This window comes from Cucurbita maxima, unplaced genomic scaffold, assembly GCF_002738345.1.
Source record: "Cucurbita maxima cultivar Rimu unplaced genomic scaffold, Cmax_1.0 Cma_Scf00021, whole genome shotgun sequence".
NCBI lineage: Eukaryota > Viridiplantae > Streptophyta > Magnoliopsida > Cucurbitales > Cucurbitaceae > Cucurbita > Cucurbita maxima.
This window is the reverse complement of record NW_019272037.1, coordinates 1410917-1432438: the sequence shown is the minus strand read 5'-3', so window position 1 is coordinate 1432438 and position 21522 is coordinate 1410917. Positions and strand designations below refer to the sequence as shown.

The window sequence follows — 21522 nt, the reverse complement described above, 5'->3', positions numbered from 1 at the left end:
TTTTTTTTTTTTTTTTTTTTTTTTTTTTTTCCTAAAAAAATATCTTTATACAATTTGTTGTATAGCCCCAAATTGTACTTAATTCAGGTACAAATAGCTCCATTTAGGGAATACAAATTTTATTGGCCATGTATTAGGTATTAGGTTGGTTTTTTCTCATAACCCAATTAAGTTAAATTCAATTTGGATCTATTAAATTTCATTTTTATTTTTAATAAATCTCTAAACTCTCACATTTATATTTAATCGACCTATGTCATGGTTAGCCTTTTAAAATTAACGAATTTATTATTTATATTTATATTTAATCGACCTATGTCACGGTTAACCTTTTAAAATTAACGGATTTATTATTTATATTTATATTTAATCGACCTATTTCATGGTTAGCCTTTTAAAATTAACGAATGTATTATTTATATAATTGAAGGTTGTACATTCCATTTTTTTTATTGAACAAATTTGTAATTTTATTTTTTTTTAAATAAATAGACAAATAACTTATTAGATACCAGCTAGAAAGTTAGGAGACTTATCAATATATATATATATATATATATTTTTATAATTTATGACTTTTAATACAAATTTAAAAATTCTCAATAAGTAAACATTAAATATTATATGAAAATAGGAAAAAAAAAAAGTTAGATTTTACTATTAAAATATGTTTCAACTAAAGATTTCAATAAATAAAAAAAATGTTGAAACTATTATATTATTTCATTTCAAGATGTAGAATTGACCGATTGACTTTTGTGATGATAACATACGTCTTATCTACACAATGCTTCTGACGATAATGATATATAAAAAGAGATATTAAAATTGTTGAAAGAGGAAAAAATAGAATATTTAAAAAAAAAAAAAAAATACAAGCACATTAGTTCTTTTTATTATAAAAAATGCTAAGTTATAACAGTCATGTCAACATCTCTTTTATTTATATGTTAAAAGCGTTAATCTATTTTAAAATTTATGACAAAATTGACTTACGTTATTCTATATTTTTATATATTATCTACCGACTATATTTAGATTTTTTTTCTTCAACCAGAAAATAAAAAATAAAAAAAATTAAAAAAAAAACATTGGGCAATAGTCAACAAAGAAAGGGCGACTTTAGAGAGTGTGGGCCCATTCTTAAATTTCAATAATTTAAAAATTAGATAAGCATTTATGATGTTGGGCGTACGACAGTCGTGTTTTGATAATTCAAATCTATGCTCCAATTAACAATTATAATATTAATAATTTATTTAATATAAATTTACATAAATTAATAAATGAATGGGATAAAATTATTGAATTGGATAAATATCATTTTCCTTATCAATATATATTGAGAAGTATTTCGCTTCTACCTAAACATTTAAAATATAAATATTTAATTGTCTTTTTTTTATTTACATAGATAAATAGAAACCAGTGACTTATGTATTATTTTTAAACATGATAAATTTTATAAAATATCAAAAAAAAATAAAATTTACTTTTTAATCGATTTAAATGAATACAGCTGGCGGTGAAAAGCAAAAACATCGAATTCGAATTGAAATGTCCAAATAAAAACATTTTACATGTGTTAAAAAATGAAAAAATTGGTTCTTTATAAAATATAGAGGCAAGACTCGGGCAGTGCCGAGAAAGACAATAAGGTAATAATAATGCATATAGTTTATACGGCCACCATAAACTTTTAAAGAAGGTTGGTCTTGTAGATAGCAAAAAGCCCATCTTTAAGGAATATTAAATCAACTTAAAACGAGGGGTTTTGAGGTTTCTTAGTTGGATTGGCTTGCCTCCAATATTCTAATTAAATCACTCCTTACTTTTCTTCATATGGGGTCTGGTGTTGGGGCTGTGTTTACTTTGAGCTATCAGTTCATGATGGTTTTAGCTTAATCTCTTGGGTGGGGGAACAGTTCGTTGATGATGGTGCCCAAAAGCTTCTTCGTTTTCATTGTTCTTGTGGTGGATTGCTTCATTTTCTTCAGATTTGCAGATTCCAAGCTCCCACAAGAAGAGGGTATGTCTTTTCTTTTTCCCCCTTTCGCTAAATGGCTTAAGCATCTGCTGTGTGAGAATCTATTTGATTTCATTTTTCTACTTCTTATTATATTTAATCCATGGATTGTTTGAAGATTTGCTACACGACTTTCTTGAGTATAAAATTTTTGCAGCTCAACAGTATGAAAGATTGCATTATCTGTGTAATCTTTTGTTGTCTGAACAGTTTAGACTGCATAAAACTAAAATTTAAGTAATTAGATTCGTCTTTCTAGTAGAAGGCAACCTCTGAAGAATTAGATTGCCACAATATTTCTTTAGAGGAAAAGAGAGATTCCCATGATTTTATTTTTTCTTTTGTTTGATGCATTATTCAACCACCACAAGTATTTCTTACAATTGGGCTGCCAGGAGGTTTTACTTGAGGGAATGGTAGTTTGAGGCTATGCAATAATGATAATGCGTATGAGCATTGAGGAAAAATGTTTGTATGCCAGTAGTTTAGATTTTGGTTTTTTATTTCCCGGAGCATTTTCACCTCTTTTGGGTTGATGTTAGCTCCTAAGAATTGTTCAGTTGGAAGTATTAGCCATTGCTGCAAATTCTGAATTGAAGAGTTCAGAGGCTTGGCTGGTTTCTTAATAAGTGAAGGACGAGCATAGGGGTGCCATTTCTGAGATCCTTATATGTGAGATCCTGCATCGGTTAGGGAGAAAAATGAAACATTCTTTATAAGGGTGTGGAAACCTCTCTCTAGTAGACACATGTTAAAAACTTTGAGGGGAAGCCTGAAAGGGAAAGTCCAAAGAGCACAATATCTGTTAGCAGTGGACTTGGACGGTTATAAATGATATCAGAGTTAGACACCGGGCGGTGTGTCAGTAAGGACGCTCGGATTGGAGAAGGGAATGAGTGCCAGCGAGGACACTGGGCCCCGAGGGGGGGGTGGATTGTGAGATCCCACATCGGTTGGGGAGGAGAATGAAGTATTCTTTATAAGGATGTGGAAACCTTTCCCTAGCAAACGTGTTTTAAAAACCTTGAGGAGAAGCCCGAAAGGAAAAACCCAAAGAGGACAATAGCTACTAGCGGTGGTATATCCTATAGGTAGTATATGCATGAAAAGGTCAGATAATTTATTATTTTATTTTAGAAACACATAGTGATGATACTGAAGGATTCTGATGGGGATGCATTTTTTGTGTTGTTTGAAGAAGTACAAACAAAGCATATTGTTCAATGTTCAGTGCTCACTGCTCTAAGAGGCGTGCTCACTGCTCTAAGAGGCTTGCTGTTGTTTGAAGAAGAATGCTTCCATGCTTTTCGAGGATCAAAATTTCTAGTTTGAAGGCAAGAAGGGAGATTAAAGGATTGGACCAAGTGGGGTTGTTGATAGAAGTATATATAACCTAAATATAGGTATAGGGTACTACAACGAAACCAATGTTATTCGAAGAAGGACATTTCCTTGCTTTCGCGAGGGGATTGTCCATTGGTCATCAATGTATCTGCAGGGCAAGAAAATAGCAGCTGTAGTTTATGCCTAGCCACCCTCACCATCATCATTGGTAAAGCAAGCACCAATTTGCCTGAAATAATATTGTACCATAGACTTCACTGTTCACAGTCAGTAATACTCACAGTTCATAATTCACTAATAAATTACTCCAAAAATTTCCACAATAATTATTGGCACTATTAGATTCAAATATGGTTGTTGACCATTCTAGGTGAGATGCCCATGGTTATTTACATTAAACTGAAGTTACCACAATTTTTTTTCCTTATTTGGATGAAGTGCGACCAAACCATTATATGTTCTGAATGTTGCCTGATAGATTGTTTATGGCTAATCTCTAACCTTATGGCTTTTGATTTTGTATAGTTGATGCACTACAGCAAATTACGAGAACGCTAGGTGCAGTTTATTGGAAATTCAATAGTGATTCCTGTGCCGTTGAAATGTTCGGGATTACAGAGAAGCCTCCCAGGGGATCTGAGGGTAAAATTGGTTGTGATTGCAACGTCGAGAACAGCACAATTTGTCATGTCGTAAGGATGTATAATCCTCTTATCTTATTTCTTGATAATGATTGCTGGCTTGATATGCTGCTTTGTCCCACTTAAACTTCTAGAATCAATGACAATATGATAGCTCTGCATATCCAAAATGGAGTTTCTTATACTTATTTATATCTCATTGAAATAAATTGCAACATAATTGAAGTTTATCATTGAGATTTTAATCATGAAGACAAGGGTCTAGACGAGTGAATCTATACCGGAAGGACGATAGTTCACCGTGAAAGGGGACACCAGTTACATTTGTACTTAGGTTCACTTCTTTTGCACATTTCGTGAATGAAACACCCTAAACATTATTATTATTATCTTTGAAAGAAATTGTGACTTGCTCATGAAGTGTAACGGCCTAAGCTCACCGCTAGTAGATATTGTCCTCTTTGGGTTTTCCCTTTCGAGCTTCCCCTCAAGGTTTTTAAAACGCGTCTGCTAGGGAGAGGTTTTCACACCCTTATAAAGAATGTTTCATTCCCCTCCCCATTCGGGTCTCACATTAATGCTGGCTAGCATTATATTGTTCGTCAAATTCTTTTCCTACCAACACTTGTCTTGTTNAAATTGTTTTTTTTTTTTTTTTTTTTTTTTTTTTTTTTTTTTCATATCAGAGAATTCAAACAACACAATCTGCCAGGTGTTCTCCCACGTGAAATAGTCAAACTTCCTTTCCTGAAAGAAGTGTAAGTGCCGTTGTGTTGTATCTTTAAGTTCTATGTGCACATTTTTCCTTAGGAAGAACTTAAGCATTTTTTTGACCTGATGTAGTGATTTAGCTTACAACTACCTTCATGGTAATATACCTCGGGAGTGGGCTTCAACGCGGTTGACGTCAATGTAAGATCTTGTCATTTTTGTTGTTGATGTCCTTATTTATTCCTCTAATAAACTATTTAGTGAATATCTTGCAGCTCTCTTCTTGTCAACCGGTTATCAGGGGAAATACCAGCAGAATTGGGGAATATTACTACTCTAACAGAACTGTAAGTTATGACATAGTTTATTTATTTTATTCTCAGGGTGTGTGCTTTGGTTATGAATAGTATGAAGGTACGTGCCCATGTCTCATTTATATGTATGCTAAAATCAGGCACCTTGAAGCAAACCAATTTACTGGTGCAATTCCATCACAGCTTGGGAAGTTGAGCAACCTGCAAAGCTTGTAAGAAGTTATTGACTTTCTTTAACATACTGATTTTCTTCCTACGGTTAAATTTTTATTTTTTTATTTTGTGGTATGATGTGAGATCCCACATCGGTTGGAGTGGGGAATTGTAACAGTCCAAACCCACCGTTAGCTGATATTGTCTGCTTTGGCCTGTTACGTTTCACCGTCAGCCTCACGATTTTAAAACGTGTTTATTATGGAGAGGTTTTCACACTCTTATAAGGAATGCTTCGTACTCCTCTCCAACCGATGTGGGATCTCACAGGAACGAAACATTCCTTATAAGGGTGTGGAAACCTCGCCCTAGTAGACGAGTTTTAAAACCTCGAAAGGGAAAGCCCAAAGAGGACAAGATTTGCTAGCGGTGGGCTTGGGCTGTTATAAATAGTCAGAGCCAGACCCCAGGCGGTGTGCCAGCGAGGACGCTGGCCACTAAGGGGGTGGATGGTGAGATCCCACATCAGTTAGAGATGAGACTGAAGCATTTCTTATAAGGGTGTGGAAATCTCTCCCTAGTAGACGCGTTTTAAAACCTTGAGGGGAAGTCCGGAAGGGAAAATCCAAAGAGAACAATATCAGCTAGCGATGGACTTGGGCTGTTACATATGAACTTGATAGTTTATTGATTTTACACCATATATGCAGGATGCTATCATCTAATCAATTGGCTGGCACGTTGCCAACAACGTTTGCGGGATTGAAAAACCTAACAAATTTGTAAGACTTTATTACATTCACCTTTCTTGAAGTACTTTGATTCATTCATCCACTTCCATCCAAATTACATTCTTTGCATGCTGCAGCCGGATAAATGATAACAACCTCAATGGAACCATACCCGACTTAATACAGAGTTGGACGCAACTCGAAAGATTGTAAGCCATTTGCTTTAGATAATGTTGAAGTTTCTTTCATTTTTTTAACAAAATTATGTTAAATTACTTAATCAATTATTAATACCATTTAACAATTGAATTATTGAAGAGAACTACATGGAAGTGGACTTCAGGGGCCAATTCCTGCAAAAATATCTCTTTTAAGGAACTTAAAAGAATTGTGAGTAGTACTCAAATTTGTTTCTACATACTTTTTCATCATCAAATCAATGATAAAACTCATAATTTTCTGGATTTTGTTAATGCAGGAGGATCAGTGATATCAATGGGCCAATGCAGAATTTTCCTGACTTGACGAACATGACGGGCTTGGTTAGATTGTATGTCGAATATCTTTGCTATCTTAAATCTTTACAGCAACATTTCTGCTTCATCCATTAGAATATGTGTATTTTTTTTTTTTAAATAATTCATTGGCTCATCTCTCTTAGGGTCCTGAGAAATTGTAACATTGCTGGAGAGATTCCTTCATATGTGTGGATGGCACCAGACTTGCAAATGCTGTAAGTAAGACGTGTACTTTCAAGGATTTAACAATTTAGTCTTTTAACAACTTAGTCACAATTTAGTTCCTATCATGAAAAATAAGGTCAAAATCAATGAAATTTCTTACCCATGTCGATCGATAAACTGATTAGGGACCAAGAGTGTTCATAAATTACAAAGACTAAGGCCTTGTTGATAGTAGTTGGATTTTAGTTTTTAAAAATTAAGCTTATAAACACTGCTTGTACCTATAAACACCGTAGGATCAAATTGTTACAAATTTCAAAGTACGGAGATCAAGTTATTTACAAAAATGAGTCCATTGGGACCAAATTGTTACAAACTAAAGTTCTTGGACTTAGCTTTTACTTTCATAGTTTCATAAAAGTTTCGGGACCAAAAAATGTTTCTTGCAGACCTATATTCAAATGATAAAGACATTGTTGAGAAATAAATGAATAACTATGAACGTTTTTTATACTTAGTTTCCTGATTTTATGATCTCGCTACAAATTCAAAGGTTTTATTTTGTTTTTCTGTAGTTTTTATGTAACTTAAAGATTCAATTTCGTTGTTTTTTCCCCCATGACTGACAGGGACCTCAGCTTTAACCAGTTGACTGGGGAAATTCCAGATGATACAAACATGGAGCGCATGAGATTTCTGTAAGTACTCTGTTTTGATAATAGTATAGGCAGGCATTTCACAAATAACTATTAATTTTGAAATGCTTGTAAAATTGCTTCTTCTAATATGTATAGCTCTCCTGATCAATGATTATTATTTTTATTTTCATTTTTTTCCCCTCTTTTATTAGCTTCTTAAGTGGCAATATGCTGAGTGGGAAACTACCAGAGTCAATCTTGAAGGATGGATCTAATGTGTAAGATGCTTACTAATCTTGTTTTAATCCTCTACTTTTCCCTTTCTTCTAACACATTTTTAGTCTATTTTCTTTGTGACTCTTCGTTTTATTGTCTCGTTAGATATTTGGAGGCCAAGTAGGCAAACGATAGTGTTACTCGATTAGGCAAAACCTTCTTTTGATTAGTAACTTTGCATTACTAAGGGTACTATTTTGTTTATTCAACCACCAATGTCAAGAAACACTTCTGTGAGATCCCACATCGGTTGGAGAGAGGAAAACATTCTTTATAAGTGTGTGGAAATCTCTCCCTAAAAGACGCGTTTTAAAAATCTTGAGGAGAAACCCGAAGGGGAAAGTCCAAAGAAGACAATATCTGCTAGCGGTGGGCTTGGGGGCGTTACAAATGGTATCAGAGCTAGATACCGGGTAATGTGCCAATGAGGGTGTTGACACTCAAAGGGGGTGGATTGTGAGATCCCACATAGATTGAAGAGGGGAACAAAACATTCTTTATGAGGGTGCGGAAACCTCTCCCTAGCAGACTCGTTTTAAAATCCTTGAGGGGAAGCCCAAAAGGGAAAGCCCAAAGAGGACAATACTGCTAGTAGTGGGCTTGGGAGCGTTACAACTTCAACTGGTGTTGATTTGCTTATTTTTGTCTTTTTAAAAGTGTCAATAACTTTTCCTATTGAATTATTTTAGAGCCTTCAATGTTTGTAGATAAGATAGTTTATGAGTATCCTTTTTGTTTCATTTTCAATCTTTGATTGACATGTTCTTGGTTCTTTATTTAATTTTACCTTCTGGATATGTGGGTCTCTGTCATTGCCTATCTCATTCTAACCAGTATGATAACTTTGATGCAGCGATCTTTCATACAATAACTTGACATGGCAAGGCCCTGAGCAGCATGCTTGTAGAAAAACTTTGTAAGATTCTTCAGAAAAATATTCTTTGAGATATTTTACAGTGTGATACTGAAAAAAGTTCGATCTTTCCCATATTGTGACAGGAATATGAATCTGAACTTGTTCCGAAGTTCTTCCACCGGCAACCCCTTGTACGTTGCTCTATTTTTATCCTTTTAAATGAAGTTCTCTTGCAGACTACATGATCATTAGAGTAAAATTCACTGTTGACTATGTTGTTTTTTGTTGATATCTGATGTATATTCACTGTTGACTTGGTCATGTCCTTGCAGACAGGAAAGTCTCCCCTGCCTGAAGGATTCCATCTGTTCAAAATGTAAGCGATTCCCTTTTTATTATCAGAAATAGAGAAACTGGAATGTTATACATACTGTTTTCTAGTTGGATAGGGGAGCGAAGAATTCCTTATAAGTGTGTGCAAACCTTGCCCTAATAGACGAACCTTGAGGGTAAACCCAGAAGGGAAAGCCCAAAGAGGACAATACTTGTTAGCAGTGAGTTTGAGGTATTACAAATGGTATCTCACCTGGTGGTGTGCTAGCGAGGACGCTGGCCCCAAGGGGGGTGGATTGTAAGATCCCACATTGGTTAGAAAGGGGAACGAAGGGTGTGGAAACCTCTCCCTAGTAAATGTGTTTTAAAACCTTAAGAGGAAGCAAACAGAAATGTTGGCTCTTGATCTTGTGTTTATCTCACCCTCTTCTTCTTTTTTTATAATGACAGATTCAAAATGTTGGTTCATCAATGCCGGTGGAAACGACTTAACTATGGAGGTAAACAACAAAAGCGTTCTCTACAACGGGGACGCAAATGTTGATGGTGGGACAGCAAAACTCTATACGGATCATGATAGCTACTGGGGGTTGAGTAGTACTGGAGATTTCATGGACGATGATGATTTCCAAAATACGCGCTACACTTTATCACTGCTTTCATCAAATTTGTCTGAGCTATACTCAACAGCGCGTCGAAGTCCAATTACGCTCACTTATTTCCATCATTGCTTAGATAATGGAAACTACTTAGTGACGCTTCATTTTGCAGAGCTACAATTTACAAATGATGAGACATATACAAGTCTTGGAAGGCGGAAATTTGATATCTACATTCAGGTATTTGTCACGATTCTTAAAAAAGGGTAAGCAATATTCGAGTTTGCAGATGGTCTCAGAACTGTGGCTTATACAGGATAGGTTGGTATTGAAGAATTTTGATATTGAAGAGGAGGCTGGAGGAGCACAAAAACCAACAGAAAGGGAGTTTGCTAACGTTAGTGTAATTAATCATGTCCTGGAGATCCGACTCTATTGGGCTGGAAAAGGGACGACTAGGATTCCTCAAAGAGGAAGCTATGGTCCACTTATATCAGCTATTTCTGTTTATTCTGGTCAGTCATTTATAAATTTCTACTCTTCAGTTTAGCTCATTTACAGCCGATATTGTTGTTTTCGGTTGGACTCGAATCGTTTCCATGAGTGATGGTGTTTTCTATCCTTTGAACAGATGTTAAATATTGTTCAATCCATGAAAATGGTAAGACGAAAACTGTAGCCATCGTCATTGGAGTTACGGTTGGAGTATTATGTGTTGCTTCAATCATCATATTGGGACTTCTCCGGTGGAAAAGCACCCTTAGAGCAATCAGGCATAATAAAGGCGGTACAGGTGTGTTCGGAGTGCAGTTGTCACACTGTAGAACTTTATCTGCTATAATTTATCTTTTCAATAAGAAAACAAATAAGTTATGTGCTGCCTTGATTATGTTAATCATCATAACCAAGACTCGATTCTCATTTTGTGAAATCTCACATTGGTTGGAGAGAGGAACGAAACATTCTTTATAAGGGTGTGGAAACTTCTCCCTAGCAAACACGTTTTAAAACCTTGAGGTTGACAGCGATACGTAACGGGGCAAAACGGGCACTATCTGCTAGCGGTGGGCTTGAGTTTTTACAAATGGTATTAGAGCTAGACACTGGGCGGTGTGCCAGCAAGTACGCTGGCATCCAAGGGGGTAGATTGTGAGATCCCACGTCAGTTAGAGAGGGGAACGAAGCATTTCTTATAAATGTGTGAAAACTTCTCCCTGGTAGATGCGTTTTAAACCGTAACGGGCCAAAGCAGACAATATCTAGCTTAGTCTGTTACACATTTACTTTAAGAGTTTTAGGAAACGCACGTGGAAATCTATAGAACATCTAAAAATGTTACCATATTTCATCTGTACCACCATGAACAGATCTTGCAGGAATAGAAGTGCAAACTGGAATTTTTACCCTGAAACAAATAAAAGCTGCAACCAATCATTTTGATTCCTGTAATAAAATTGGAGAAGGTGGTTTTGGCCCTGTTTATAAGGTATTCTTACTTAACCTCTCAAATAAATTCTCGTCTAGTTTTGGTGAAGGGAAGTGATTATAAAAGGTAAATTTTCAGGGTGAATTGGTTGATGGTACTATTGTAGCAATTAAGCAGCTATCCTCCAAATCAAGGCAGGGAAACCGTGAATTTCTGAATGAGATAGGAATGATCTCTTGCTTGCAACACCCAAATCTAGTCAAGCTCCATGGATGCTGCATTGAAGGAGATCAACTGTTGTTGGTGTATGAATATCTGGAAAACAATAGTCTTGCCCGAGCACTTTTCGGTTAGTCTCGTTTCATATATGCTTATACATGCAGTTACAACGAGATATCGATCGATCGTTCTAGCCTTTTGTTTTTGGTTTGTTTATAGGTCCGTCTTACAGTCGGCTTAATCTAGATTGGCCAACCAGGCTTAGAATCTGTATCGGTATAGCGAAAGGTTTAGCATATCTCCACGAAGAATCGAGCCTCAAAATCGTTCATAGAGACATCAAAGCTACTAATGTCTTACTCGATGGCGAATTGAATCCTAAAATATCTGATTTTGGTTTGGCTAAGCTTGACGATGAGGAGAAGACTCATATCACTACCCGAGTGGCCGGGACCATGTATGCGCAATCCTCTCACTTAATCAGGATCGTATGTCATAATCACTCTTTATGTCGAATTAAACCTCATTAATAATCACTCTCTCTGTGGCAGAGGATATATGGCTCCCGAATATGCACTTTGGGGTTATCTCACCTACAAAGCAGATGTCTATAGTTTCGGAGTCGTGGCGTTGGAAATTATCAGTGGCAGAAGCAACAATGATTATGTACCAAGCGAAACTTGTGTTTGTCTTCTTGACTGGGTACTTTACTGCTCTTCCTGTCCCTTACTTTTCTGGCCTGGCCTTAAACTTGTTAATAATTCTCATTGCAGGCCTGTCACTTGCAACAATCTGGTAACCTCATGGAGTTGGTAGATGAGAAGTTGAGATCAGAAATCAACGAAAAACAAGCGGAAAACATGGTGAAAATAGCCCTTCTCTGCACGAATGCTTCGCCGTCGGTAAGGCCAGCGATGTCGGAAGTGGTGAACATGCTGGAAGGAAGAATGGGAATACCAGAGCTAATCCCAGAACCCAGTAGTTATAATGAAGATCTGAGGTTCAAGGCAATGAGGGATATGCGTAAACAACAACAGAACCAACAACAACAGAACCAAAGCCTGAGTGAAAGCCAGACCCAAAATTCCACCCAAAATTCCACAATGAGAACATTTGGGTCTTCCTCTACATCTGGAAATGAGTTCTATGATATCAACCCAGAGCCAAGATCATCATCATCAACCTGAACCACATTGTTCATAGTCTTCCAATCTATCAGTAAGCACATATGTTTTGATGCATTGTGAGTTTCTGGGCAAGCATATTATTGTTCATGGCAGTGACTGAGAGTTGAGATGAAACGATCGATCCCCTGGCAATTGTCAGACGAGTTGTGAAAAAGGACGATTCTTAATTCTTTCTCGTCCTTGATTTTGTACAGTTATTATGGTATGTTTAATCTATCGAAACTGATTCTTTAGTAATAATTTGAAGGACAATGGTGGTGAAGAAAAGAAAGAAGAATGTAACGATGAAGATTTTGTTAATAGTTAGAAACCTATGTAACGATGAAGATTTTGTTAATAGTTAGAGACCTTGAACACTAGCGAATTATGTTTATGGATTAAAATTGTAATTAAGTTCTTTTATTTTTACTCATGGCAGAATAATGTTAAGTTTTGAATAATAGCCTCTTGCAGACGCTATATTCTATGAAGTTATCAAATTGCTGGAAAAAGGCGGCGCAAAACATCTGGTACCTCCAATGTTCTTGGATTGCTCAAGTGTTGATTATGTTCACTAATCATGGCTTCATTATGTTTTATTTTGTTCATAATTCTGGAAAATTCAGATGGCTTCATTGCATCGACTCCTCTAATTTCTTGGAAATTCCTAAACTTGTTTGTTTTGATGTTTCATTCTAGAAATCCCTTCTACTCAATTCAATTCTACTGCAAATTCTCAACCACTCTCTTTCCCTCTTAAGTTTCTGGGTTGAGAGTTCATGTTGTACATTGCTACATATTCTTATGAGTACATTTTGTTTGCACATTACAATGTAACACGATTATGTTGACAACTGAGCCAAGATGTTCCAAGAAACTTGGATTCGGAAGCTTTCTGTTTCTATTGCCATTTGTGAATCTCTCTGTTCTTTCTTGATGAAACATGTATGAAGAAAAAGTCATCCTTTTTCTTTGAATTTGCACGATTTCACTTGAAGGGCCATTTTGGGAATTGGGCAAAACAATAAAATTTCCCTGAAAATTCCACGCGTACAACCATTTTCTTGTTGATTTTTGCCTCCACTTGGCGGACGAATGATCAAAGATACAGAAATGGAGTTCCCCGAGTGCCCAGTTTGCCTGCAAACGTACGACGGCGAGTCCACAGTTCCTCGCGTTCTCTCTTGTGGCCATTCAGCCTGCGGAACCTGCCTCGACAATCTCCCTCAGCGATACCCCGAAACCATTCGATGTCCCGCCTGCAACGTTCTCGTGAAATATCCCTCTCAAGGCGCTTCGGCTCTCCCCAAAAACATCGACCTCCTCAGACTCTGCCCCCAACACAACGCCGGTCAGCAAATATCCAAAAAACCCATCAATCAAAACCACGAGATGTTTCCTCAGCTCTGGTCTGATGAATTCTACAAAGCTTGGAAGCACTGGGTCCTGCCGCACGCCGCCGTTTCGATCGAACGGGGAGATGCTGACGACGGAGTTGAGCGACTGTTGCTCGGAAGAATTGTTCCCATTTCAGATTCAGATTCTTCTTTCCCGATTAGGGTTGGAGAAGACCGAACTGTAAGTCTTGTTCGAGTCGTTTCGTTGCCTTGTTCTAATAGTGATCATGTGTTTAAGCTTAGTTATACTTCGAGGGTTCTGAAATGCTTGAGCGAGTTGAAGGATAGGGAGAGGGATGAACTGGGTTTGATTTTGGGAGCTGGTATTATGAATGGTGGAAGAATGTGTAGAACATATGGGTTATGGGGTAATTTGGAGGATGGATTTCTGTACTTAGTATGTGAGAGACGCAATGATAACTTAGTGGATAGGATTAACAATTGGATTAAGAAACTTGATATCAGAAACAAGGTTGGCTTGAACAAAGATGACTTATGCAGTTTTGCCTTGATTGCCACCGAGTTATGTGAAGCAATCATCGCTATGCATTCTCTGAGGTTAAGTATTGGCTTTCTTGGTCTTTCATGTTTTAGTGTTGGTGAATTTGGTTGTGTTTGTGTTGATTTAAATGGGGTTTTGACGATGGGAAGAACTGTTCGAACAGCGGTGGAAGCTGTTTCTATCGGATCAAAACTCGATACCAAGGAACTGGGAATTATTATTAGTAATCTGATGAAGAAGGAGGCTTTTGTCAGCCCAGAGGTATTACTCAAATTACTGCGTAAAGATGACGTTGTGCTGGAATGTGGCACAACTCTATGTTCGGTCGGGAACAAGTGCGATATTTGGTGTTTGGTGTTTGTTTTGCTGAGTCTTCTTCTTGGAAAGGAATGCATTGTGGTGAGTCTTGAAGAAATTCAGTCTGATTGCTCTGCCTTTTATGGGAGTTGGGTGGAGAAAGTTAATTCTTGTTTGAACACGAAGTTCGGTTCGGAGTATTCATCATTGAATCAGACACTCTGCCGTTCTTTAAGTTTTAATCCCGAAAACCGTCCATGTGTTGTTGAACTGTTGAGATGCTTTAGGGAATTGATTGTTGTTTCTGAGTTGGATGCTTTGGGCAGTTTGAAACTTGTAGTTAATGAATATGGTGCTGATCATTGCTTGGTTCTGGGGGATCTCATTCAACTTCCCCACGAATTGACTGAAACTCAGAGCGACGATATGGATCGAATTGGGGCGGAAAGAACAACGAAAGCTTTTGTTGATGGGCTATCAGCTGGAATGGTGAAGTCCAGCGACATGCTCGGCCATCGTGATAGCGTTACAAGTTTAGTAGTTGGTGGTATGTACAAAATTTCAGTATTTGTGCCCTGGCGTTCATTCCTTTTTAAAATGCTTCCTTTCTCTTCTTTTGTAGGGGGTTATCTGTTTAGCTCGTCATATGATAAGACTGTCCAAGCATGGTCTTTACAAGTAGGCGTTTTACTGAATGAATCTGATCTATTTTTCTTATTTTCGAATATCAGATAATTATTTGTGCCCTGTTTCTGGATATTGTTAGGATTTCTCTCATGTACATACATTTATCGGGCACGAGCATCGTATAACGGATTTGGCATATATCGATGAAGAACAACCGTTGTGTGTAAGTGCTGATATTGGTGGTGGTATATATGTCTGGAGCATTGTTCTTCCTCTCAAGCAAGATCCATTAAAGAAATGGTACGAGGAGAAGGATTGGCGCTACGATGGTATTCATGCGTTGGCCTACTCCGGAAATGGGTGCCTTTATACCGGTGGAGGCGATAGATCTGTTAAAGCATGGTCATTGAAGGTAACTACGTTGTTAAGTACAGTGATTGGTGATTATATAAGTTGTCCAGATTGAATCCTTTTTACTGAAATTTGAAAGTGTTGCCTTTTAGGATGGAACCTTATCTGGCTCCATGTATGGTCATAAATCAGTAGTTTCTGCTCTTCTGGCCAGTAATGGCATTCTTTACAGTGGCAGTTGGGATGGAACTGTTCGGTTATGGAGTCTTTCCGATCGTAGTCAGTTGGCCGTGCTCGGGGAAGAATCAACTGGAAGTTTGGGTTCTGTTCTGTGTCTTGCTGCTAACATGGACATACTTGTTGCAACTCATGAAAATGGATCTATAAAGGTTTCAGTTTCTTCAAACTTTGCTTCTGCTATATAAGATTTCCCTCATGCATGTAACCGTCCAAGCCCACCGTTAGTAGATATTGTTTTCTTTGGTCCGTTACATATTGCCATTAGCCTCACGATTTTAAAACGCATATGCTAGGGAGAAGTTTCTATATCCTTTAAGGAATGCTTCCTTCTTCTCTCTAATCGATGTGAAATCTCACAATCTACCCCCTTGGGGGGCTAGCGTCCTTGTTGGCACACCGTCCGGTGTGTGGCTCTAATACCATTTGTAGAATTGTCCCCTTTGGGCTTTCCCTTCCGAGCTTCCTTTCAAGGTTTTAAAACGCGTCTACTAGGAAGAGGTTGCTACACCCTTATAAAGAGTGTTTTGTTCATCTCTCCAACCGATGTGAAATCTCATACATCAATATTCATTCGGTTGAAAATACCTTACAAGAGTTCGAACACATGACCTCTTTCATTACTTTGCTCTTTTGATGATAGAGGACTAAACCTATGATTTTGTTTGCTTCAGCTTTGGAGGAACGATGTATTTATGAAAACCATGAAACTACACGATGGTGCCATATTCGCCACCAGCATGCTGGGGAAACAACTCGTCACCGGGGGTCGGGACAAGGCCATAAATGTACAGGTACATATCCCGAAGTTGATCTGGAAAATACCCTTGAATCTATCCAAGTTCGAAATACAATCCCTTTTTTTCTCTCTCTAACATATCAAGACAACGATTCGTAGGAGTTATTCGACAACGAGCTCGAGATTGATTGTAGACATCTTGGATCTATCCCTTCAAATTCTACAGTAACAGCATTATTGTGTTGGCAAGACAAACTTTATGTTGGATATGCAGATAGGTGCATTAAGGTATGTGCATTAGCTATCTATACGTTTAACAAATCGGACAACAGAAACAAGCAAGGAAAATATTAGGATTCAAATGTAACGGCCCAAGTCTCCGCTAGCAGATATTGTCGTCTTTGAACTTTTCCTTTCACGTTTCCTCTCAAAATTTTTAAAACACGTCTGCTAGGGATAGGTTTCCACATCCTTAGAAATAAAATGCATTCTCCTCCCCAACTGATGTGCAATCTCACAATCCACCCCCATTCGGGGCCTAGTGTCCTCGCTGGCATTCACTCCCCTATCCACCCCCTTCGGGGCCCAGTGCCCTTGTTGGCACACTGCCTCGTGTCTACCCCCTCCGGGGCTTAGCCTCCTTGTTGATATCATTTGTCCACTACTAGCAGATATTGTTCTCTTTGGGCTTTCCCTTTCGGGTTTCTCCTTAAAGTTTTAGAAATGGAGGTTTCCACACCCTTAAACAATGTTTCGTTCTCATCCCCAACCTACATGGGATCTCACACGAGGGCATAAGCTGTTGTACCAAAACTACGTTCTTTGAGGAAGTTAAAAAAAACATCTTTTTATTTTGATTTAAGATGTTCGTGTAATGTTTTACTGAAGCGCTCTGTGAATTTTTCTGGTGACTTAGGTGTATTATTATGGAAAATGATACCTATTTCAACGGATCTGCTGAGCAAATTTCCATGGCAGAAAAAATTAGAATAGCACTTCAAAAGGAGCTTCCATAAGCGTCATGTTGTAATTATTTTTAATAACAATTTGGTTAAATTTATTTTATAATGCTTTATTTTAAATAAATATGCCAAAACTTATTAAACCCAAAATTTAAATAACCATGGCTAAACTTATATTTTAATATAAACTATGGAAATTAATATGGAGCTACATAATCCTAGATAGAATACAATGAATATAGCTATGATTTTTATATAATTAAATGGAAAATAGAATAATCTTAAAATTGAAAAATGAAATTTAATGAAAAGATGAAAAAGGTATGATTTTCCCAAGTTGGGAAATTTTGAATTTGGTAGCAAAATTATTCTGTTTTGCTATTTAAGGTCCAAAGTCAATAAAAATAAATAAATAAAAACAAAAACCAAAGTAGAAGAAGAATAAAGTAAGGTTTTTATTTATTTATTTATTTCCTTTTCAATTTCCTTTATAAGCATAGCATCTTGTTCCCCAATTTTTGTGTTCATTCATATTATTCCATTTAGTTTCATCTGTTTTTGTGAAAAATTATTTTTGGACCACTTCAATTTAAACCCCAATTATTCTTCTTCTTCTCATTTAGCTTTATTAAAGTATAAAGTTTAAAAAGAAAAATAGTAAATTATATACCACGCGTATTCATTGATTCACCGCTCATAAATTGAACCTTTGTAACCTCTTAATTAATCTTGTGGAAGACACGTGGTTTAACCAGTTAAGCTACGATCAAATTAACAATTTTATTAATAAATTAATACATTAGGCAAGTTTGAATGTTTGATTGAATAGAATTTAATACTTCAAAACGTGTACTTCTCAAACTCTATATCGTGATAATCCTATGAAAAAAAATATAGGATACGATGCCTTTTTGACATCTAAACTCGATCAAGAACATTAAACCAAAACCGAAGCTGTTGAGCACTTCAAAAAATGAGCTCGATTTGAATAATGGAAATGAGATTTGTAAATGTAATGCCCATATCAAAATGAAATGGAGGGCAGATTTTTGTAGAACTCTTGTGACACGACCAAGTCTTAATTTGATGAAATTATGGAAGTGAATAATGGGATATAAATACCCCACTCATTGAGTTTAAGACAAGCAAACCCCAAGAACTGCTTCTTTCTCTCTCTCTCCCTCTTGGAGTTGTTCAGGTAATTAATCCAAGTTTTGAGCTTTATTTTTGGGTAAGAAATTTGTTTTGATGTTGATGTGATTTACAGGCAATTGGGTTGAGACATAATTAATCAAGCGGCCATGGGTTACCCAGATGAGATGCAGAAGCAGAAGCAGAAGCAGGCAGGTGAAGAACAGTCGCAACCACGAAGAAGTGGTCGAGGGAAGATTGAAATCAAGAGAATTGAAAACACAACAAATCGCCAAGTTACTTTCTGTAAACGCAGAAATGGTTTGCTTAAGAAGGCTTATGAGCTTTCTGTTCTCTGTGATGCTGAGGTGGCTCTTATTGTCTTCTCCACCCGTGGTCGCCTCTATGAGTATGCCAACAACAGGTCCACCAAATCCTTCTCCCTTTTCCTTTCATGCCCACCTCCATTCTTGCCTTCCCTTTCCTATGGGCCTCATGGATCTCCTACCCCCAGCTAGATTAAGAACACGTTCCAAGTCCATCGCTAGCTAGTACATATTGTTTACGTGTGGCTATTAGTTTCACCGTCTTAAAACTTATGAGATTCTACATTAGTTGAAAAAAGGGAACGAACGGTGTTGGTTCTAAGCCATCTTTGGTTTGTGCTTTTCTTGCATATTCTTGATAAACCATCGTTTATATATACATATAGGAAGATCTGTTTGGGAAGTACGCAGCCCCTTAGACATCTCTTCGTCTACAAAGAATTCTCGATGCGAAAACACAGAGACAAAAGATTGATCTTTGAATAGGAAAGAGTGGATCTGCAGGATCCCAAATGAATTGGCCTATTCGAAAAAAGTCTTGTTCGTTGGAAGATCTATCTCGTGTCTGGTACTGCATGGTTCCACTCTGCAATAACTCTGAATCATTATCTTCATCAGAAATGATCCGCTTGCCTCGAAATGACTTAGCCCAATAGGGAAATCCCAATTCATTGGACCTTTTGATACAATCAAATAGAAAGCCCCAAGGGCGCCCATACATACTTTATTAGAGCATGAAAATCTCTCCCTAGTAGAGACTCATGAATATAAGTAAGGGACTAAAGCTGATAGTACCTACTAGCTATGACCGGTTAAGTAATATGAATTAAAATAATAGTTTAATATCCTATTATAAGAAAGTGTTCGAGTGAAACAACACTTTTACTAGCTTTATCAAGGATAGAAACATGAAGGAGTAGGGACGAGGTTAAGAAAAACAAATGGGAACGAATAAATGGTGTACTTTTTTCGAGGGATCCAGAGAAAGGAGTCGAGCCTCAATTAAGGGGAGGCTATTCGAGAGCTCCATAGGCCTCAAGGGAGGCTTATAGTGTACTTTGTTTGAGGGGAGGATTGTCGAGGATTATTGAGAGTGAGTCCCACCTTAGTTAATTTAGAGAAAGATCATGAATTTATAAGTAAGGAATACTATCTCTATTGTTATATTCAACTCTAGATGATTAGATGAGATGGATGGTATTAAAACCCTAACAAGAATGTTATTGAAGCAACGAAGAAATTGAAATAACTCTTGCAGTGTTAGGGCTACAATTTCGAGGTACAAAAAGGCATGCTCGGATCCCTATAGCGCCGGATCCGTTTCGGAAGCCAATACACAGGTATCGTATCCATTTAGGGTTCTTCTTCTTCTTCTTCTTCTTCTTCTTCTTCTTCTTCTTCTTCTTCCTCCTCCTCCTCCGATTGCTTAATCGTAACGGTGGCTCTGTTTCAGTTCTACGAGCAAGAATCCGCCAAATTGCGAGCCGAAATCGGGAATATGCAAAACCTAAACAGGTAATTCGATTGATTTTGATTGATTGAATGACTCATATTTGTGTTTCTGAGGGTTGGAATTGAAGGCATTTGTTGGGGGAATCCATCAGTTCGTTGTCGGTGAAAGATCTGAAAAGCCTGCAGGTGAAACTGGAGAAGGGAATTAGCCGAATCCGATCAAGAAAGGTAAGTCTCTAAACTCCACCCAGTTAATTAAAAACCCTAATCTAATCTGGATTTCATTTACTTTAAGATCTGTTCTTTTTTGTGCACAGAATGAGGTTCTGTTTGCGGAGATTGAGTACATGCACAAAAGGGTATGCACTTTTATTCATTCTACATTTCTTTTATTTTAAATATTCAACCATTTTCAAATAAATACAGGAAATCGAACTGTACAACACCAACCAGCTGATACGAGCAAAGGTACCGTCTCTTCTTACAATCAATGTTCAATTTTTCATTTTTTTTTTTATTTTTTTTATTTTTTGGTTCTACACCGATTTTTATTTCTGCACTTCTACTAATACATCATGCCTTTCTAGTCTACTTTAATAAATATATTTTGGGATATTTTTTATTAAAATAATTTAAGTTCAATAATTACATGAGGAGGATAATAGATGTCTTTAATTTTTCAAAATTCCAAAAATATTCATTAACTAAAAGAAATCATATGGTTAATATATAAACAAAAACTATTTATTTATCACTCACATTATTTTTCTATTTAATTTTCATCTGTTCTCTACTTTAATCTATTACAAAGTTTAGATATAAAAGAGGAGCTCTCTAAAATTTTCAAACATAAATATAAAAATCTTCCATATTTTGAATTGGGAAATAATGGATATTGAAATTTCGTGTATTTATAGCTCAAATATATATTATTGTTATACTTAATATAAAGTGATCTATGGTATAAAATTTCAAAATTTTAACATTTTGAAAAATATTCTAAAATTACCGTTAGGAACGATGGAAATTATGATATAGATAGATTTTTTTTAGTCGACATAAACATAGTTTAAAACGAATACGTAAATGGTATGAATTTGCAGATAGCTGAGACAGAGAGAATACAACAAAACAGAAGTGGAAATAACAGCATAGGAGCAAGAGGAGGAGGAGGTGAAGGAGAAGGATGTGTGGGTCCAAATTTAGAGGGTAATCAGCAATATTACTTTCCCCATCAAAATCACCATATCTCCCTGCAACTCATCTAACCTCATCCTCCCCCATCAACAAACTCTTCTACTTTTCTGTTTTTTTTTTTTTTTTTTTTTTTTTTTTTTTTTTTTTTTTTTTTTTTTTTTTTTTTTTTTTTTTTTTTTTTTTTTTTT

General features: G+C 36.6%; 3 protein-coding genes across 7 annotated transcripts in view; all 3 read left to right on the top strand.

Moving 5' to 3' along the window:
* Nucleotides 1-1782: 1782 nt before the first annotated feature.
* On the top strand, nucleotides 1783-12579 carry LOC111495536 (probable LRR receptor-like serine/threonine-protein kinase RFK1). Of its 4 annotated transcripts, none has more exons than XM_023145615.1 (24): nucleotides 1783-2029; nucleotides 3896-4070; nucleotides 4698-4769; nucleotides 4855-4923; nucleotides 4998-5069; nucleotides 5177-5248; nucleotides 5900-5971; nucleotides 6058-6129; nucleotides 6239-6310; nucleotides 6399-6470; nucleotides 6582-6653; nucleotides 7233-7301; nucleotides 7454-7519; nucleotides 8371-8433; nucleotides 8517-8564; nucleotides 8706-8749; nucleotides 9157-9545; nucleotides 9622-9820; nucleotides 9937-10092; nucleotides 10673-10791; nucleotides 10870-11080; nucleotides 11170-11407; nucleotides 11502-11652; nucleotides 11724-12579. In XM_023145615.1, exons 1-24 carry the CDS (start codon nucleotides 1933-1935, stop codon nucleotides 12135-12137), a joined length of 3084 nt encoding a protein of 1027 aa, XP_023001383.1. In that variant the 5' UTR covers nucleotides 1783-1932; the 3' UTR covers nucleotides 12138-12579. The 4 variants fall into 4 exon arrangements, with proteins under 4 accessions (XP_023001383.1, XP_023001382.1, XP_023001384.1 ...); XM_023145614.1 differs by having other exon boundaries at nucleotides 9937-10098; XM_023145616.1 differs by lacking the exon at nucleotides 1783-2029 and having other exon boundaries at nucleotides 3931-4062; nucleotides 9937-10098.
* A 621-nt stretch (nucleotides 12580-13200) lies between these two features.
* Nucleotides 13201-17348, top strand: LOC111495543. 2 transcript variants are annotated; one of them, XM_023145626.1, is made up of 7 exons: nucleotides 13201-14859; nucleotides 14935-14990; nucleotides 15079-15351; nucleotides 15443-15679; nucleotides 16202-16321; nucleotides 16426-16554; nucleotides 17183-17348. In XM_023145626.1, exons 1-7 carry the CDS (start codon nucleotides 13212-13214, stop codon nucleotides 17201-17203), a joined length of 2484 nt encoding a protein of 827 aa, XP_023001394.1. In that variant the 5' UTR covers nucleotides 13201-13211; the 3' UTR covers nucleotides 17204-17348. The 2 variants fall into 2 exon arrangements, 1 of the variants encoding a protein (XP_023001394.1); XR_002720320.1 differs by lacking the exons at nucleotides 16426-16554; nucleotides 17183-17348 and having other exon boundaries at nucleotides 15523-15679; nucleotides 16202-16312.
* Nucleotides 17349-18318: 970 nt separating this feature from the next.
* Nucleotides 18319-21522, top strand: part of LOC111495587 (floral homeotic protein AGAMOUS-like) — a 3926-nt gene continuing 722 nt past the window's right edge. Inside the window, exons 1-8 of the mRNA XM_023145691.1 lie at nucleotides 18319-18426; nucleotides 18496-18783; nucleotides 19944-20025; nucleotides 20139-20200; nucleotides 20266-20365; nucleotides 20455-20496; nucleotides 20564-20605; nucleotides 21241-21453. Of these exons, the coding sequence (XP_023001459.1) occupies nucleotides 18530-18783; nucleotides 19944-20025; nucleotides 20139-20200; nucleotides 20266-20365; nucleotides 20455-20496; nucleotides 20564-20605; nucleotides 21241-21405 (747 nt within the window). The 5' untranslated portion in view covers nucleotides 18319-18426; nucleotides 18496-18529 and the 3' untranslated portion in view covers nucleotides 21406-21453. The remainder of the gene's footprint in view (nucleotides 18427-18495; nucleotides 18784-19943; nucleotides 20026-20138; nucleotides 20201-20265; nucleotides 20366-20454; nucleotides 20497-20563; nucleotides 20606-21240; nucleotides 21454-21522) is intronic.

Excerpts from the sequence above, each read along its gene's own strand:
- LOC111495543 (XM_023145626.1), top strand. The coding sequence starts at position 13,212 with ATGATCAAAGATACAGAAATGGAGTTCCCCGAGTGCCCAGTTTGCCTG. Across the intron at positions 14,991-15,078 it reads TCCAAGCATGGTCTTTACAA|GATTTCTCTCATGTACATAC; the intron begins GTAGGCGTTTTA and ends GGATATTGTTAG. Across the intron at positions 15,352-15,442 it reads TTAAAGCATGGTCATTGAAG|GATGGAACCTTATCTGGCTC; the intron begins GTAACTACGTTG and ends GTTGCCTTTTAG.
- LOC111495536 (XM_023145614.1), top strand. The coding sequence starts at position 1,933 with ATGATGGTGCCCAAAAGCTTCTTCGTTTTCATTGTTCTTGTGGTGGAT. Across the intron at positions 7,302-7,453 it reads ATGGAGCGCATGAGATTTCT|CTTCTTAAGTGGCAATATGC; the intron begins GTAAGTACTCTG and ends CTCTTTTATTAG. Across the intron at positions 11,653-11,723 it reads GTGTTTGTCTTCTTGACTGG|GCCTGTCACTTGCAACAATC; the intron begins GTACTTTACTGC and ends TTCTCATTGCAG.